General features: G+C 43.4%; 1 protein-coding gene across 1 annotated transcript; it reads right to left on the reverse strand.

Annotated features, from left to right (window-relative positions):
• Positions 1 to 723: 723 nt before the first annotated feature.
• LOC310873591 (pre-mRNA-processing factor 39) lies at positions 724 to 18,249 on the reverse strand. The gene is made up of 15 exons (XM_083786095.1): positions 18,180 to 18,249; positions 14,885 to 15,132; positions 13,939 to 14,064; positions 13,607 to 13,725; positions 13,052 to 13,219; positions 11,480 to 11,660; positions 11,236 to 11,340; positions 10,318 to 10,438; positions 7,701 to 7,852; positions 7,353 to 7,479; positions 5,297 to 5,568; positions 4,904 to 5,088; positions 2,229 to 2,306; positions 1,617 to 1,791; positions 724 to 1,453 (listed from the first exon to the last, which is right to left on the reverse strand). Exons 1-15 carry the CDS (start codon positions 18,241 to 18,243, stop codon positions 1,382 to 1,384), a joined length of 2,193 nt encoding a protein of 730 aa, XP_083642221.1. The 5' UTR covers positions 18,244 to 18,249; the 3' UTR covers positions 724 to 1,381.
• Between the last annotated feature and the right edge of the window lie 189 nt (positions 18,250 to 18,438).

Consider the following 18,438-nt stretch of genomic DNA (forward strand, 5'->3'; position numbering starts at 1 on the left):
AATAGTAATTTTAGATCAAAATAACCAGCATGGTGAATTTCCTATACTTAGCTAGAAGTCCTAATTAAACTGGTATGGTCCTTTAACCTAAACTTTACATGTCACTGTAGCAAAAAAACGTAACCGATTGGTTTTGATGGGGCCTTAACCTGTTTGACCTTTCAGTGAAAAACTACTTTGCCATTTTTTTTAACAAGTTCGAAGAAATTGTATACATACTCAAAGAACTTACTTAAAATAAAACTGACTTGGAGAAATGTCTGGGCTGTTTACTACCACATTCTGTATGTATAAGGTCAATAGTTTAGGCTGATGCACATAACTCCATATAAAGTCATACCAATACTGTTCTATTTTACAAACATTTTAATTAAACAGGAGCAAGAGGCAATTAAATTCCAATATTAAAATCATTACCAAGCATTTACAGTGTATTTAAATTGATGTTTCCTTTGCCTTTTGTTCCACTGGATTCACTGAAACAGAATCAGTGGAATGAAAGACGTTGACAATTATATTGTTCAACAAGCTCTGTAGCCACAATACCAACACACAGAAAATGCTTTTCTAACCTGTTCAAAAGAATCCTGTGTAGACATGGCATAGGGGGTTATTTCTCTTTGTCAGGCTCACTGTTGTAGCTCAACATTTAACCAGCACAGTCATCTTTAAGCTGCAAAGATTTGGATAACAGACAGACAAAATGCACAACACACTCTGCCATGACGACGCACATATAAAAACCTTTATATACATTAGAAAAACAACTAGCCTACTTCATGGAATGATGCAAGACGCCAACCATACGCAATGTTATCATTTGTATGGTTGAGTGGACAACTTAAAATGAGGGCAAGGGTGCTGACTTCCTACTAGAGTAGATCATACAAAAATAACTTTCTTAAAACCTGTGGACAGGAAGCAATTCTCTACTAAAACACCAAAGTGCTAAGATTATCTCTGTTGAACACCAATGATTGAAGATGAACCGAATGCAAAGATGCATTGGGGAAGCAGGCTCAAGTTGGTACATAATTCTAACCTAACAATACTGTGTCTGGACCAGTTTGCATGTTTCCCCCTCCCCAAGTACCACCTTTCTTCAGAATGAAAATGAACAGTGAACAGGCAGGACATGTAATGTTAAGTTCTCCATTTGAGTCCTCCTCCCCTTTATCCCCACAAATCCACATCAGTGAGGTAATCGCAGGGAAGGTCATAAAGATGTAATAGAAAAGCTGCAACCATGCTTTTTAGCAGCATGTGAAGACCAGAAAGACTCAGTGGTTCAGTTGATTGGTTGGTCCTTTTGGAGGTAATCCTTGGTGAACTTCTTTCCTGTAGCCTGTTGGTGTCAGTCTTTGCCCTCCCCCTAACCCCCTTAGCTTGGAGGATAATAGCCTTGGTTGTAATTCCAGGTGTTTTGGTATCCATAGCTGCCGTACTGGGGTTGCTGGAAGAGGAGGGAAATTACACTATGACATAGATTCAATCTCAATATTAGCAACACAGAATAATTGTAAGCAATTATGTCCATTCACTTGCTATTTAAATCATTTCAAACTCCTTCCACAGGTGTCAATAGTTTTGCCAGTGCAGTAGTGTATGTCTCATACCTGGTACCAGCTGCTATATGCTCCGTAGCCAGCAGCCTGGGTGCTGTCGGCACCAATCATAGTTGGAGGAGGTGTGGTTATGGGGACATGTGGCATGGTGGGCGGGACTTGCGGGCTCACAGGGACAGCTGAACTGTCATCTGCTTTCATCATCTTCTCTGGATCTTCACTGTCACTGTCAATTCATCATGAAATCAGTCAACCGTTTTTATTACAAATGACTAATGTGCAATTATTTTGGGGGCAAATATCCACACATTTCTTAAATGTATTCTTTCTTATTAGAAGTAACTATTCTTGCAGCAAATTATTTTATAAACCTTACATTTCCACTTCATATGAAGAATCTATCTTCAACAAACATGAACTTGAAGGACTCAAATTGCTTGTGAACCTAATTTCAAACTTCTTTTCAGCAAAAACAAAACATTGAACAAATTCAAATAACACAATATTCCACCAAACTACTTGGCCAATCAATACAAGCACTGCATGCTTTTGTCACAGCTGGGAAACCAAACCGTGTCCGTGTGTGCTATCCATCAACCAATGAAACCAAATTGTTTCACCAACTTTTTTAAGTGCTCTCTCCAGTCAGTCACCCCTTCTCACCCGTTCTCTGCTGCTGCTCTCTTCTTCCCACCCAGCTGCTTCAACAGTTTCTGGTGTTCCTCATAAATGGACAGCACACTGGAGAGGAGAGACACAGAGGCGATGTTAAACACACCTGCAGGCCAATCCACTGGACCAAGCAGAGATTGCCAAAGCAAAAACAAGTGGAACTAGATAAAGTGCCAATCGGCACAGGTCTCCACCAGGATTCTTCCTCAGCCTAGTGGGAATATGCGTGCACAGTTTCATCGCAATCGGACGCTGCGTTGAGGAGTTGTGGCCATTTGCTACTCCTGAAAACTGTAGGAGCCAATCGTGGCCAATCAGGATGGAATATGAGAAATCAAACAAACCTGTCTTGATCACATGACTATGGAGATCATGTGTACCGATTTGCGTGAAATTTGGATAAAATGTGAAGGAGTAATAATAGAAAATGTGTTTTACATATGTCGGCCTCCTGGTGGCGCTATAAAGAGCAGATGTGAAAAATTCCAGGCAAAGGTTTTTCCTTGGCCTCTAGGGAGTTGGCATACAAAGTTATCCACAGATCCGTGCAGTTAGAGGTAAAAACACTTTTGGGCCAGTTATAGCGCCACCTTGAGGCTCAGTTGAAATTGTTCATGTGGCATTTCGTCCTCGGCCTAGTGGGAATGTGGGTGCACAATTTCACGGAAATCACGCGATGTGTTCATGATTTGCAGCATTTTGTTTGAAACTGAGCACTCCTGTGAATTTTGATAGCCAATCTTAACCAATCAGGATGGAGTCTGAGAAATCTGAAAGACCGGTTTGGTTGAATGGCTCTAGAGAGACTGTGTACCAATTTGCGTGATGTTTGGACACAATCTGTAGGTGTACTGTGCAATAACTTGTTTTGCACAAAGCGGCCTCCTGGTGGCGCTATAACAGGCCGTTCTGGAAAGTTTGGGGCAGAGGTTCATGATTGGCATCCAGGGAGTGTGTGTGCAAAATTTGGCATCGACCGGGTTAACGGTGGCCGAGATTAGCTGCTCACGGACGGACGGACGGACACACGGACGGACGGAGTGCAAAACATACTCTGCCCCATGCCTTCGGCTGGTGGAGACAACAATACAATCAAAACAAAATGTATGTACTGTACAATTAAAAGTCCTTGATGCAGATAGTGCAGGAATACACAGGAATACACACAATGATTAGTCTTTTGGGTGGTTTATAACCATACAGGTTTGGCTATCCCAGACCTGTCACCTGAAGGTATTCATGCTTCTATACTGCCAACAATAACACCTGAATTCCCCCACAGGGATCAATAAAGGTTTATCTATCTTTCTAAAACGGGTAGTCCCAACACTTCATTCTGATTGGCTGGTTACCGTCAAATGACCGGTGTAAATTTCACCGATAACACACTCCTTCAATCACTTTGTATCAAACTGCAGCCTTGTAGCTGAACTGGGGAAGGGGAGCGCTTGATTGCTTTACAAACACATGCCGTGCGGGCGTCTAAGCACCGCCCGGCTCATATGACTGTGAATGTGTGGCTCCAGGCAGCCCCGTAAATACATCAAGCGCTATTCTCCCGTCACATAGGCTACTTGCGGAGCAAAACCAAGAAAGCTCTTAGAAGGAAGTGAAGTGGTCACGTGACTGGGCTGCGCCATGACACTTTCATGGACACTTTCATGGGAGCCAAACTACACCCGGAAGTTTGGCAGAATGCATTGGAGTCAATGAGAGCTCAGTGACCAGCTCATGAACAAACATTATTTATGAATGGCTGAGACCTTTTGTAAAGTGATGCTTCTGGAAAATAAAATAATATATATAACACGTTATTTTAGGCTGTCTTATTTTTTTATGTGCATACTACTTAATGTGATTTATTTTTTCAAAGAGCAGAGAGCAGCCTAGGCAGAAAACTTACTATGTGCTCTTCTATAAATACCTCAATAAAAATAAATAGTTATTAAGTCGAAAAACAACCACTCAGAAAAAACGTGTGATATCACTTATGTCTTCTTTCATATTTCTGAACCAATTATATGACAAAGCTTGCAAACGTTCATGTATAATGTTTGTTATGAGCTGGTCCAGCCGGCTCCATTCACTGCCATGTATTCATTGCACTACTGGTGTGAGTTTGGCTCCCATGGAAGTGTCCATGAAAGTGTCATGGCGCAGCCCAGTCACGTGACCACTTCACTTCCTTCTAAGAGCTTCCTTGAGCAAAACAAGGAAGTGTTTTGGCTCTGGGTCGCTCGCTCTGGTGGCACAAAGCGTAGATACTTTTGTGAATTTAATAGTTTTAATATTGCTATATGTTTGTAACCGTTTTAGAAAAGCAATAAGCCACTCGAGGCCCCAGCTTACCGGGTATTTTACACTGGCTGGGAGGTAGAAGACCCTCCGCTGCGCGTCGGGTCTGCCTACGCTCCCAGGCAGTGTAAAATACCCGGTAACCTGAGACCTCTCGTGGCTTATTGCTTAAATATCTATACCATACATCAAATGAACAGACAGATCACATACCAGTCACAACTGGCAGTAAGATACACACAGAAGCAGTGGAGAAAACATCCAGGTCGTTGACTAAATCTAACCGCACACACACTGTACTCACACACACTGAAGACTGATGTTGACTTCATCTTTGGCAACATTATTTTTAAACTTTTATAAACGCTGACCTCTGGATAGAGTGTCCGTAGTCCTCTGCGTACTGCAGGCCCCTTTGGGAGAACAGGATCTTGGTGCGTGGAGGGAGAGGCGCGGACAGCGCCCGCATCACACACTCTTGCACCCCCTCAGCAGAGCCCCGCAGATCCCCTGACACCTCCAGTTCCAACAGGTTCATGTGCAGTTTACCGTTGTCCTGGTGCAGTAGATAGTAAAGAATTATTTTGTCTGAGGTGAAAAAGAACAGGACATTCCTTTGAGGTAGTAACCAATTATGAACTCTTTCTGCTATGACTTACTGTCTGATACACTGCTGGAAATTCAAATGAGCCAATATTATTCTAGCAGGAGCCAATATTATTCTTGCAGTAACTATGTGTGTGCTTGTGAACACATTTACTCACTGGACTGATTTCCAGGGCTTCATGTAGAACTCCCCGGGCTTTGCATGGGTTTCTGCCTAGCTTCAGCAGCAGGCGTGCTAGCTTGATGGAGTAGAAGGCATGGAGTGAAGGGTTGTCTATAGACTGGGTCACAGCATCCCGCAACAAGGCTTCCGATTCATCCAAGCGGCCTGCGCGTCTCTCCAAGCCTGCCCTGCGGAGGCGAACGACAGCTAACCCCGGCAGGGCTGTCTCTAGGGCCTCCAGTACTCGCCGAGCCTCAGTCAGGTCACCTGATAGAGAAACGTTTACCCTCATTATTATATTATCCATCCCTGGATGGAGTCTACACAAGAATGCTACGAATGGCACTAGGTGTCACATCAGATATGTGGACCTCTATGGGGACCTACCACAGGTCATGGACAAAGTCAAAGAGAGAAGGATGAGGCTGGCAGGCACCCAGAACTTGAGGAAAGTAAATTGACCCTATGGGAGCCAACCCAGGGCAAAGCCTGGAGGGGAAAGAAGTGTACCACCTATGTAGATGTACTGCGGCACAACAGCTTGGCTGACAACACTGCAGAGCTCAATAACTTGATGTTGGATAGGAAATTGTGGAGGGCAGAGATCCAGGAATCCCGAGTTGGTGTTGGCTAGACCTCACTCTCGCAGCAACCAACTAACTATATTATCCAAGATAAACCATGTTTTTCCAAAATGATAAATCTCTATTGAATGATAAATAATCAGATTGTCACACAAAGCCAAACTTGGGGTCAGATAGTTATTTAAATCAATTAGTAATTTGTATTTATTTATTCATGAAAAATGTGTAATTCAGAATAAAGTTTTTATAATTGAAATGGTTTTAAAAAGTTCAAAGACAGACTTTTTAATTATATCAAGTATCAATTTTTCAGATGTCAATGTTTAGCAAGTAGGTTTCATTGATGGCTAGAAAGTGATTTATCTCCGCTGTTGAATGTGATTTTCTCCCAGACTTTCTCCCTTATTATACCTTCTGATAGGCTATGGACCGATCCAGAAACAGGTTTCATGGTCGCAGGCAACGTATTTCCTGTAAGCGGAGACGACATATCTGCGGTGTAAACTTGCAGGTCTTCTACTACATTGAATGGTAGAGTTGTCTGCTCAAACGTTACTCTTTTACCTGCTTTTTACCAACACTAACTTTACAAAATGCCCAGAACATCAGGCTGAACCTGTGTAGTTTATGGCTGCTCCAACAGTGGTGGCAACATTCAACTTTGGAGAAAAACGGAATGTCAAAAAATACACTGCGGTGGCTGAGACCAGAGCCATAGAATAATGGTTGAGACCTGGTCCTGAAAGATAGCATATACTAAGTATGAGGTATAAAGTACAGCAGCCTTGTGTTCATACAACAGAAAGATTGGGTATTGGTTAAGACTGACGTTATGTATCTTTCAGGACCTTTCACTGCTTCGTCTCAACCATTCCTCTATGGCTCTGGTCTCAGCCACCACGGTGTATTTTTTGACATTCCGTTTCTCTCCAAAGTTGGACGTTGCCACTACTGTTGAAGCAGTCATACACTACACAGGTTCATCCCGATGTTCTGGGCATCTTTGTAAAGTTAGTGTTAGTAAAAAGCTGGTAAAAGAGTAACGTTTGAGCAGACTAATGTAGTAGAAGAGCTGACTGTTTACACCGCAGATATGTTGTCTCCGCCTACAGGAAATAGGATTTTACATTAAGTGCATTTTGTGCATCATTCCATGCAAAATATAACGAATTTCACATTTCTCAGGTAGATAGCCCTAGTTAATGTTAGGGCCAGTGAAACGACACGAGTGATGAAGACGAGAATGGAAAAATGAGAAATGAAATTTGTCTTGTGTGTGACTCTTCTTTTTGGTTCTTAGTCCATGAGCCAGAGCTCAGGTATAGTTTTGCCCACTAAATTCATAATTAACATTCCAATGTTGGAGCTCTGGCTCATGGACTAAGAACAAAAAAAAGAACTGAACCGGTTCCCATTGGGAACCAACCGGTGGAAAAGGGGTCCATGTGTATGCGCGTGTTCTCTTACCATGCCTCTCCTCAAAGGCTGCCCACTGCATATGAATGGTGTGTTTGTTAATCAGGTGTATCTCACAGGCTCGTCTGAACACGGCACGAGCCTCTTCCAAACTTCTTGCCTCCAGGTAATGCACATACTGAGGAACACATAGTTGTCAAAACACAGACATGCACACCTTAATTCCTCTTACATTCACTGAGGTCTTTAAAGAAACACATTTAAAATAATAAATTATTTTCTAAATGTAGATCAATAAAACCCTAAATGTAGATCCAAAAATAAACAAAAGTTAAGGACAGCATATAACAACAAATAGTTGAAATAAATGAACAGATAAACTCACACACTTGTACTTACCTTTATCCAGAACTCCTCATAAAGTGCGCAGGCAATAAGGCAGCGCTCAAACAGGATGTCAACTCTCTTATCAGAGGATAAGAGAGAATCATGTGATTCCTCTTCACCCTGGGATTTGACCTCTGATCCTTCCTCTACTTCTTCGCTGGGCTCTACGATGAGAGGATGATGAGGGGTTAAGCCGCGTCAAAGACAATGCCATCAGATGTAAAATAGAACCATGAATATGGGAGACATTATGCTTTGATGGCTACCCGTTAGGGCTGGGGCGGTATGGGATTTTTATTACCGCGGTTATTGTTGGCCCCCATACCGCCGGTATGGCGGTAATTACCGCACCCCCGCTCGTAAAAACAATGCTCCGGTTTTATGGTGTTATTTAGTCCGGTGGAACACTGTGTATGGAGATGTATAGAGCAGGTCTGCAAAATCCGGTAAAACACCGTGTACGGACATGTATAGAGCAGCTGTGTGTCTCTAGTGCAGTTCCAGTAGCCTGCCCTACAGTGTCATTCCTCCTCCACTCACAGCTCTCACACACACTGACACAGAGTGCCAGTGGCACCGTTACAGAGACAAGACTCATAGCTTTTCCACGTTTTTCTGTTGTTATCTAGTTTACCAAAATTAAATCCACAACAGCGCTATTGTGAAGACCCTTGCGCAGCGCGAGGTATAACCCCAGCTGCAAACGATCCGGTCTTTGATTGTGTGATTATAATATATATAAATCATTTTGGGCCAAATAACTATTCTGGGCGTTGGGGGGGGGGGCGTCAGCTATCAGGAGGAGGCAACAGGGGGTGCAGGCCAACAGAGTTTTGGAACGGATATTATGGACTACAGTTTTACTAAGGAAAGATTGGCATGTCAACGCCGCAACACGTGTTTGGGTGTCAATCAAATCAACTGCGTCAGACATCTCCCGCAGCCGGCCGTTAAAAAAAGAAATAAAAAAGCGAACGGATATCACATCATTTCAGATCAAAACAAGTTGTGTTGAGCGTCTTTTTCCTGCGATCCCATTGATGTCACAACAGACAACATTTATAGGTGGGTCTGGTTTGGAGTAGCCTAATTTAAAACGCTGTCCGACGCTTTGTTTTGAGCGAATATTAATACCTCGCGATATTGTAGCCTAACAGCCAGGTGCATCGTGCATTGCTCAGGTGCATTGCTCAGACTCAGGCCGTCAGACGAAATATACGACATCAGAGTTATGTTGTCAGAGAGAGAGAGAGAGAGAGAGAGAGAGAGAGAGAGAGAGAGAGAGAGAGAGAGAGAGAGAGAGAGAGAGAGAGAGAGACAGACAGGACGGACAGAACTGTTTTTATCTTTTGACTGACTATAAGAAAAAGTCCTTCTGCACACCTACAATGGACAGGTGCGTCGGATAACTGGAACTGAGAAGTAGAGAAAAAAAGAATCCCGCACACTGTCTTCACCTAAATTATTTCAAACACTGTCATTTAGTTTTGGAAACGCAATGGCAACCATTCTCACTCCAAGGAAATGCCCGCTCAGCAGCGCAGCGCATCGCATGAAACAAACATCTCCCCATTCAAAAACGTCCCCTCACCATGATTAATATTATTAAACAAATTCCAAGTTAACTGATGACAGATTTAATATATGATGAATTGAAAGGTTCAACTTCCAGCCGCTCCACACCACGCAGCAAATGCGCGCCTCCCCAGTCCCCAAGCCATGAGTTAACATTATTGCTTGATTGATTGATTTAAGTTTGTATTAACAGTTTGCAGAATTACAGTATTTGCACAACTCAATACAAAAACTGTTAACTGTTACTCTGTGAGTGGACAACACCATAAAGCATTACACTTGTTTACAAGAGGGTCCACCGTTTTCAATTCATCATAAGATTTAATTTGTAAAGCCAAAAACAGGAAATCATCATAAAGGAGGTAAAAAGGGGGGGGGAAACCTATACAGTGAGGGGGGAAAAGGGATTAATGACAGTCTTAATGACAGTTGGTAGGGCGTTCCACATTTTTGTGGCAGGAGTGAAATTAATTTAGGTGGACCCTCTTGTAAACAAGTGTAATGCTTTATTGGGTCGTCCACTCGCAATTAACAGTCTTTGTATTGAGTTGTGCTTGAAATGTACTGTAATTCTGCAAACCGTTAATAAATATTTCAATCAATCAATCAATCAATCCTTGTTTGTGTTTGGGTTGCACATGGTTTGTTGAACTCCCTCTGGTGTTGTTGTGTTGCTGGCATGATTAGACTGACTGAGCCTCACCGTTTATTATGATACACTTTTCATTTCATATCACACCATATGCACTTAGGCCTAGAACCAGAACAGCACGGACAAAAGAAAGTGAGGATACAGCGTTATGCGTTACATACCGGCGGTATGGCGGTATTGCGGTTATTGCACCCAGCCCTACTACCTGTCTGTCACGGTTAAATCGTTCGAATGTAGTTCAGTTGAAAATGCAAATTTTTAACTGGCTGAAGAGCATTGGCAATGAGAAAAGAAAAAAAAAACGATAAAAAAAAACATAATCATTCAATAACATCTATCCATCATGGTGGATTAGTCAATATAGAATAATACACAGCATTACTGCCCTTTTCATCGCAGTACCTTGATTGGGTTCCTCCTTGGTGTCCTTGTTCAGCTGAGAAATTTCCCAGTCCAGGTAGGCGTGCCAGGCTCGAAGTTGGGCTCGATCCAGAGGCTTGACATGGAAGTAAGGCCGCTTAATCTACAGGAGGGACAGGAGACAGTGAGGGAGAGAGAAGGGAGCAGGCAAAGAAAATACATGGATGAAATGGCAGGTGGAAATAAAATAAATCGCATCTGCTTGTTGACCCTTAACAGTTTCCGTGCTTTGAATGGATTACTCCAGGTTAATGTCGCTGCCATATCGGACATACGCGACTTTTGTTTTATGTGTTTAATCCGCCGTAATGTAATAAATAAAAATAAAATCCTTCTTCGCCGCGGAGAAAGAGAGTAGATGCATTCGTGTTGACGATGAAACCGGAAATCGTCACATGCTGTGGGCTGCTAGGGCTTCTGGGAAATTGAGGCCAATGCAAACGAATGGGGTTCAACGCCTCATGGAGGAGGGTCCTGTGCTGCGTCTTCCGGGTGTACCAAGATGGCGGGTGGTGCTGCCGTTCATAACAAACGGGGGGAGCTTTTTTCGCTCGATTTTCGCGGATTAAAAGCCCACATAATTCAGCGTATGCTCTAAAGGTAATACAACAATCTCGGCAGTGAAGGGGGGTTGATTAAAAGTCTGGTAAATCGTTTTCCGCAGTCAAACTGTTAATACTAGTTATGCTTGTATATTGTTTATCTGCAGAGCTGATAATTAGTATGCTATTTAAATGTTACTGTTGACAAAGATTCAAGGCACTGACCATGTACTATCTGCTAAATACATGAACTACAAGACCAGGCAGAGACCAGATAGAGCCAAGTATTGGTAGCGGCAGTGGAGTGAAAAGGGGAGGGAGAGAGAGAAAGAACCATGGCTAGGAAACCGTGACTCACATTGTCTTCATAATGCCACCTCTTGCGGACCTCTCCCTCGTTCTGCTGGTAGACCTTGTCCCTTTGAGTCAGGACCTGCTCTCTCATCTTCTGTATCAGCTCCTCCTGAATGAACAAAGCTTTTATAAGCACTTAAAAATCCAACAGTTTTGTTGTAACATTTATTAATTAAACACAAACATTATTACAGTGATGGCAAAGAATGCAGATATTCATCAGTAAATCAGGGTTATTTGTTACTCACAGAGTCTTTGCCTTCGGGGGTGGCGGGCTCCTCCTCACCCGGTGGCCTCTCCTCCTCTTCCTCCTGGGCCTGCTCGGCACGCTCCGCCTTCTGGCTCTGACGGCACAGAACTCTCAGCTCTGCATACTCTTCTGGGGGAAGGACCTCCTTGGGCTCGTGGTTGTTCAGGTGTGCCTTAAACCTGACAGGTGTGTGTGTGGGTTGGGAGGAGGGGTCATAGAAAGTAAGGGGTGTGTAGAAAAGGACATGAGAAGTAGAAAGGAAAAGACGTTTGGTGGTGGATCAGGAGAAAGAAGAACATTATTTTATTGATATGTTTATTTGGGAGGGACAGCATGAACACAAAACATACAAGGCAATGTAAATACGCCGGATTTAGCAAGAATGCTCATTTCCTTCCGTTCCAAAAAGAGCGCATATAAACATACAAATTGGTACAAACAGAGAACAAGAGAAAGAACAGCAGCACAAAGCTACATTTAAGCCCAATTCTTATGATTGGTTGAATTTATTGTCTCCACCAGGCCGAAGGCATGGGGAGATAGTGCTGCCAACGAATATTCTATATCCGAATATATCTTCGAATCAAAAAAATTAATGAATAACCAAATATATCAAATTAAGGTTCGAATTAAAAATAATAATAAAAAATATGTTTTAGTTATTATTATTATTATTAGTTTTCGCGAGACGGTGCCATGGGTAAGCGTTGTGACTTGTGAGCTTGTAGATTAGTTATATTTGCCACGCGACACGCCGACACCGGCATACATTGAAGAATAAATCAGCTCTGCCTCGTACTCTTCCTAAACGCAGACTACGCAGCGCAGCCTGCGTAGTGAGCACAGGGCGGGCGGGGCCGCGGGAGCCTTTTACGTTCTTTGCGCAGTGGGTGTACGACTGTACGCTGCTCAGAAGGGTGAAATCTTCCGTCAACAGCGTATCTAGTGATCAGAATCTGGGTCATGCTTTGCTTCGGTGTTGTTTCGGACGGACGGGAGAGTATATTTTTAGACAACACACAGATCTATCACTCATCAATCTTCAATCATGAAGCGACTTTATCCTTCAGGAAATTATAAAAAGATAAATAAAATGCATAAGGATGAAATGTGGTGCCGGGTCCGGCAGCAGCAGCAATGCAGTGTTCTGTTCTGTGAATTAATACTGCCTCCGTGCCTCGTTTTGATAAGGCTGTGTGGTAGGATTGCTCATTTAAGAAAAATGTCGGTGAAGTTTTACTGGAGAAGGGAGAATGCATGAGTTGTGTTCCAACTCGGTTTTCAGCAGCACCAATGCGCGGAGAGAGAGTTGCACAAGCAATGCGATCTTAAATGTTATGTCTCAGGTTGCATTGGTGTAAATATAATAATTAAAAAATCTGAATGGCTCGAATTGAAATCCGAAATCCGAATTGGTCGAATTGCTCGAATCCACGTGGGTTTTTAAAACTAATATCCAAATGTAATTTTTGGACAATTCCGGCAGCACTATGGGGAGAGATTATGTTTAGTGATGTTTCTGTGATCCGGACGACTGTGTAAAATAAAAGCTTGTGCACAAACCGCTTACTTGTCGTAGTGGCTGCTGTAAAGCTGGGTTGGGACCTGGAGGACTCTGTCGAGAACCGCGGCAGCAGCCTTCATGTCTCCCTGCTCCTTCTCCCATTCAATATAAAGGTCCCACAGACGGTCAGAGTGGAAGTCCAGCCCGGTTGCTGACACCGCATCCTCAAACACACTGAAATGAAGGAAAGATGTTTACAACCACACAAGACTTGTTAAACACTTAATATTATGATACTTGGCCATACAATGGTGTCATGCAAACGTAGAAAATGTATCTGATCTACAAGCTCGCAATGCGACACATCATGGGCTTGTAGATCTGCTATAATATTGTTTTTAATATTGTTCTCAGGGAGAATGTGTATAGTTAATGGGTTAATGGGTGGTAGCTTATAATAACTTTTAGGAAGATTTGCCCTTGGATAAATCAGACATAATGATCATGGATAATTAGTTTACAAGACAGCGTGTGAATGAGATTCTGCCACCTCTAAATATGTTATAATTCACTTAAAGCTTGGAACTAGATTCTAAATAAATTAGAAATATGTGTCTGTACCCTCGGATGCGTTTGGGTGACTCGGGAAGGTTCATGTCCAACGTGCCCAGCAATAAATTGATGTAGTGGATCCACAGATCGACACTCAGAGGAATAGCCTGCAGGCCTTGCACACACACCTGTAATATCACACACATCTTTACACAAAAGACATACTCGAGAATACTGATGTACTTCTATCTCTCACACACACACACACACACACACACACACACACACACACACACACACACACACACACACACACACACACACACACACACACACACACACACACACACACACACACACACACACACACACACACACACACACAAAAAATTGTATTTTACCTCCTCTGCTTTGTTGTTGTAACCTGCACGCCTCTCCAAATCAGCATATTTCTTCCAGTACCCGTAGCAGAGAGGATAGCGTGCCAGGAAGGCTGTCAGTGCTCTGCGCGATGCTGTGAGGTGACTCTGTGGATAGGGAAAAAACTAATAATTATCTTTGCACATATAGCTAAAGCCCTAACCACACCAAAGGGTCACCATGCAACTCCTTGGGTCCAAACGGTTGCAAGTTAACGCTAAAACCGTCTCGACCCTTTGGTGTGGTCTGGGCCATTGAATTCCATGTGTTGAATCACTAGGGTCAACGTACAACAAGACATATCACACCGCAGGGACAACGCTAAACCGTCTTGACCCTTTGGTGTGGTTAGGGCTTTAGGCCGTTGATAAATGAGGGCCTTAGTCTTGTACGCAAAAGCTTAATTTATAGGTAGGACAGGTACTACTACACATACTGCACATGGAATACTTTCAAGTAGGTAACCTATTGACAGTAGTAGTGATTATTAACCAATACAGAAGCAATCCATGATCATTTTGTACTTTTTTTGTGTAACCCACTAGTGCTGCACAATTAATTTAATCGTAAATCCCCTATATCTAAATAGACAGACACCTATGCAATCTCATTTTGTGAAGAATCGTGCAGGACTATTTGGCTGTCCAATTCATTTTAGTTACTCTTATGTTTTTGCTACAAGAGAGTGTCTTTAATAGAGGTTCAAGTCAAGCTTTGATGTTGTCCGTTTAAAGCCAGGCTCCAGGCCCACATTTTGAATGTAGTAATGTTCAGCAACTACAGACTAAAGACAATAAATATTTTCATTGAAAAAAATGAGAATCGTGTGAGAATCATGATCTCAATTCTTGTGGAGAAAAAATCACATTTGAGCAGCACTATAACCCACAGACAATACACCACCATCGACATACAGTACATACATACCTCTTGTTCACAGTACTGCAGGAGGTCTGTCCAACTGGAGAAGTCTTGGGGGTGTTCGTTGGCAGCCGTCCAAAGACGCTCAAAATCCACAGGAAGTTCCCCCTCCTCCTCCTCTGTTGCGGGCGGGGCAGTGGAGTAGGAAACGGTATCGGGAGCGACCTCGGGGACCTCGCCGGCGCCGCCACCACCGTTCTCTTCTGACACCTCTGACATAGGAGGCGGGACAGGGTTCTCACTGGTCTCCATGGCTGACGGTTAGCAGAAATTAAAACACAATTAGCCCTTCACTAAGTCCCTCCCCAACCCATCCTTGTCCAATAGGCACGTTGGCAGCGAAGAAAGCTTGACCTGCATAGCAACCGTTATATTACTATTTGGATTGGCATTGGACAATCGCTTTTTGGGGTGGGATTTAGTGAAGGGCTAATTGGTTTAAATAGCGTACAATTGATTGACAGAGTTAGAGACTTATCAGCTCTGTTGAGATGCTGAACTTTTATGTTGCATTCATTGGACAAGCATAACATTTTTTGTTGTCTGCCCGTCACACAAAATCCCACATAGCCCCATTAAACACATACTATGCACACTGGCACATGACGCCTTGCAATGCATATAGAGACTGCACAGCAGTGCACACACAAAGCATATGCACTCTGTGGCTCTGTTCATATGTACATACATATTCATTTACATGTGTAACAGCCTGTGGCTGTATTTTAATTTAATCTTAATTTAATTAACTGGGGTTACCTTCGTAACCTATTGTTAATTCAAATGAAACTTCACGAGGAAACTCGCTTTAGGAGACGTGATACACTCCCTTATTGTTGCCACAAAGTCCAAGCCCGACTCATCGCCTGTGAGGCAAGGAGGGCCTATGCCCTGCCCACCGGGCAGTCATAACGCAATCTTATAACCCGACATTCAGAGACATGTCTTATAATAGGTCAGCGTAAAAGAGCTGACACATGCTAGATCTGTTCAGTGCTTAGTGTAATACTATACGATCCCCTCCAGTTTACAACCGGCAGGGAGGAAAATGGAACGGCCAGAATATGCGGAAACCAGTCACGGGTTCCAACATCTCTGGTCTCTACCTGGAGGCCACACTGAGAACTGCACGCGCCACAGGCTATCCAGCCTATAAAATGTAGCAAAAGTTGAGGAGAATCCCCAACTTGCTGCAGTACACAGTAACACCCTAACCCTAACCCACATCCTGATTCCTGGGCCCTCTGTAAGCCGGTATACCCTAACCCTAACCCACATCCTGGGCCCTCTGTAAGCCGGTATACCCTAACCCTAACCCACATCCTGGGCCCTTTGTAAACCGGTATACCCTAACCCACATCCTGGGCCCTCTGTAAGCCGGTCTCAATCCAGGATGTCGCCATCCCTCGAGTAGAGTGTGCCTTCACACTTACGGGAGGCTGCAACCCCTTACACGAGTATGACGGTTCTATGGCTTTAACTATCCACTGTGAGATCCTCACCTTAGTTATAGCCTTCCCCAGAGTCCTGGGGCCCCAGGAGACAAACAACTGAGCTGTCTTCCTGTGTGTCGCCGTTATGTCCATATAAATCTATAACGCCCGTACCGGGCACAGATTATGCCTCCTCTCCTCTGGACAGAACTCCACTAGATCCACTGGTACACACGCGGCCAGCTGGTTCTTAGGCAGAACGACCACCCTTGTGATATGAGATTGTCAACCTTTATACCACCAAGCTGGAGGGGGAGGTCAAGGCTCCCATTGGTCCCAAACCCAGTCAATTATTTGCCTGTTAGTTTAGATGTAATGGTTCTGTGTTTATGACGAAGTCACAATCTCCTAAAGTGAGTTTCTTCGTGAAGTTTAGTTTGAATTAACCACCAAATAACTTGCTGAGGAATAGCCAACTAATTATAACTGATTGGTTGGTTATAATTTCCTATACACTATATCAGAGCAAATAAAAACAACACATTGTTCACTGTTCAGTGCATTATACTGTAGCTGGGCATAGTCAGTCAGCATACTAGCCCCTTTCGGTACCCTACGTAAAACTTTTCTGATTTTTTGTTGAGTTTTACGTTGGGTCCCTGCTCACTACTGTATTTTCGTATGGAAATTCCTATTTGCGGAAGTGGAGATTCTCTCTAAAATAGGACCCGCGGCATGTGACGCCATTATTTTCCTTGAGTTATTCTGAATTCGGTAACTTTAAGTAGCTATACATCCAGCTGCGAATATCTCCTGTGGCGCGGAAGCCGTTAAGTATTTTTAATCTTTGTTTGACCGATTTGGTCGCTTTATTTCTTCTTGTTTGTTTACCGTTTATTGTACCGCCTCCCGGTGTGCGGTTGGCTTGTGAGGCTACGTCCCTGCCTCTGATCTGCTGTGTCATAGCTATAGCGCCACTAGCTAGCCAGATAGGCGGTACAATGAGGTGTCAATAAACAAGGAAGGAAAAGAAGAATCCAAGCTTCCAAATCGGGCAAACATATATTAAAAATACTTAACGGCTTCCGCGCCACAGGAGATATTCGCAGCGGCATGTATGGGTACTTATACTTTACATATTCAGAAAGCCTCATACTGAAGAATATCGTCAAAGAGCGCGGCGAGGCGGTAAACATGTAAACATGAGCCAGTAAATGTTTTAATCAGGTGGCATGGACGACGTGGAACAGGACCCAATGCACTGGGTCGAACAAATGTCAGAAACTTCAGTAGCATTTGGGTTCTGCTTGGAGGGCTATCAACATACATGCATGGAATGAGAATGACACTTGTGGGACTGCATGGGACCACTACTGTGGGTTGTGGACTTGACTAGAGCAGTGGCTGGTTTGCTGGATAGAATAGCTGCAACGGTATTTGTTCTTAGTAAATTGTATTGGGTACTTGGGTAAGTGCCTCCTTAAATTAAGTGATGTATTTTAACTAGGGACATACTTTATGCAAAGGCATTAGTTATGGACTAGAGCTATGGACATACATTTGTCCTGGAGATGACCACTTAATCATCTCCTTGTTATAAACCCACACAATTCTTCCTCACGTTTGCATAAGGTATCTCTGGATCAACATGGAATCGTCCTATTCCTAATAAGGCTAGCATACGAGCTCATGAACATCACATAGCCTAAGCCTAGCTTAGCTGATGTTAGCCATGGCTAGCATTGCTGAATGTTTGAATGAAAACACCGTCGGGCAAAAACACTAAACACACAAAAGCAAAAGCAACTTGCGGAACATCAAAATACGAGTCCTACATTGCACCTGAATTGATTTATATATCAACTAACCCGAAGAATCTTCCACAAGTTCTCCGTTGTTGCCACTCAGATCTTCTGAAACTTCAGTCGCCATGATCGCCAAATGTTGCAACGATGACGTCACTCGATCGCGACGACACTTCAACCTGACCCCATTGCGTGACCCCACTCTAATGACTCTATGCCCATCTATGATGCACATAGACAGATGCCCCCCACGGCCCACGCTCCCTCCCTCCCTATGACTCTGGCTTGACCCGAAGTTTATTTTGATCACTGGGTTTAGTAA

Source organism: Protomyctophum parallelum (assembly GCF_964188405.1).
Source record: "Protomyctophum parallelum genome assembly, chromosome: 16".
NCBI classification, from domain to species: Eukaryota; Metazoa; Chordata; class Actinopteri; order Myctophiformes; family Myctophidae; genus Protomyctophum; species Protomyctophum parallelum.

Bases quoted from the DNA above. Each gene is read 5' to 3' on its own strand.
- LOC310873591 (XM_083786095.1), bottom strand. From the start codon at position 18,243: ATGGCGACTGAAGTTTCAGAAGATCTGAGTGGCAACAACGGAGAACTT. The intron at 11,341-11,479 runs GTGAGTAACAAA...TTGTTCATTCAG, and splicing joins CCCCCGAAGGCAAAGACTCT to GAGGAGCTGATACAGAAGAT. The intron at 5,089-5,296 runs GTGAGTAAATGT...CTACTGCACCAG, and splicing joins AAGCCCTGGAAATCAGTCCA to GACAACGGTAAACTGCACAT.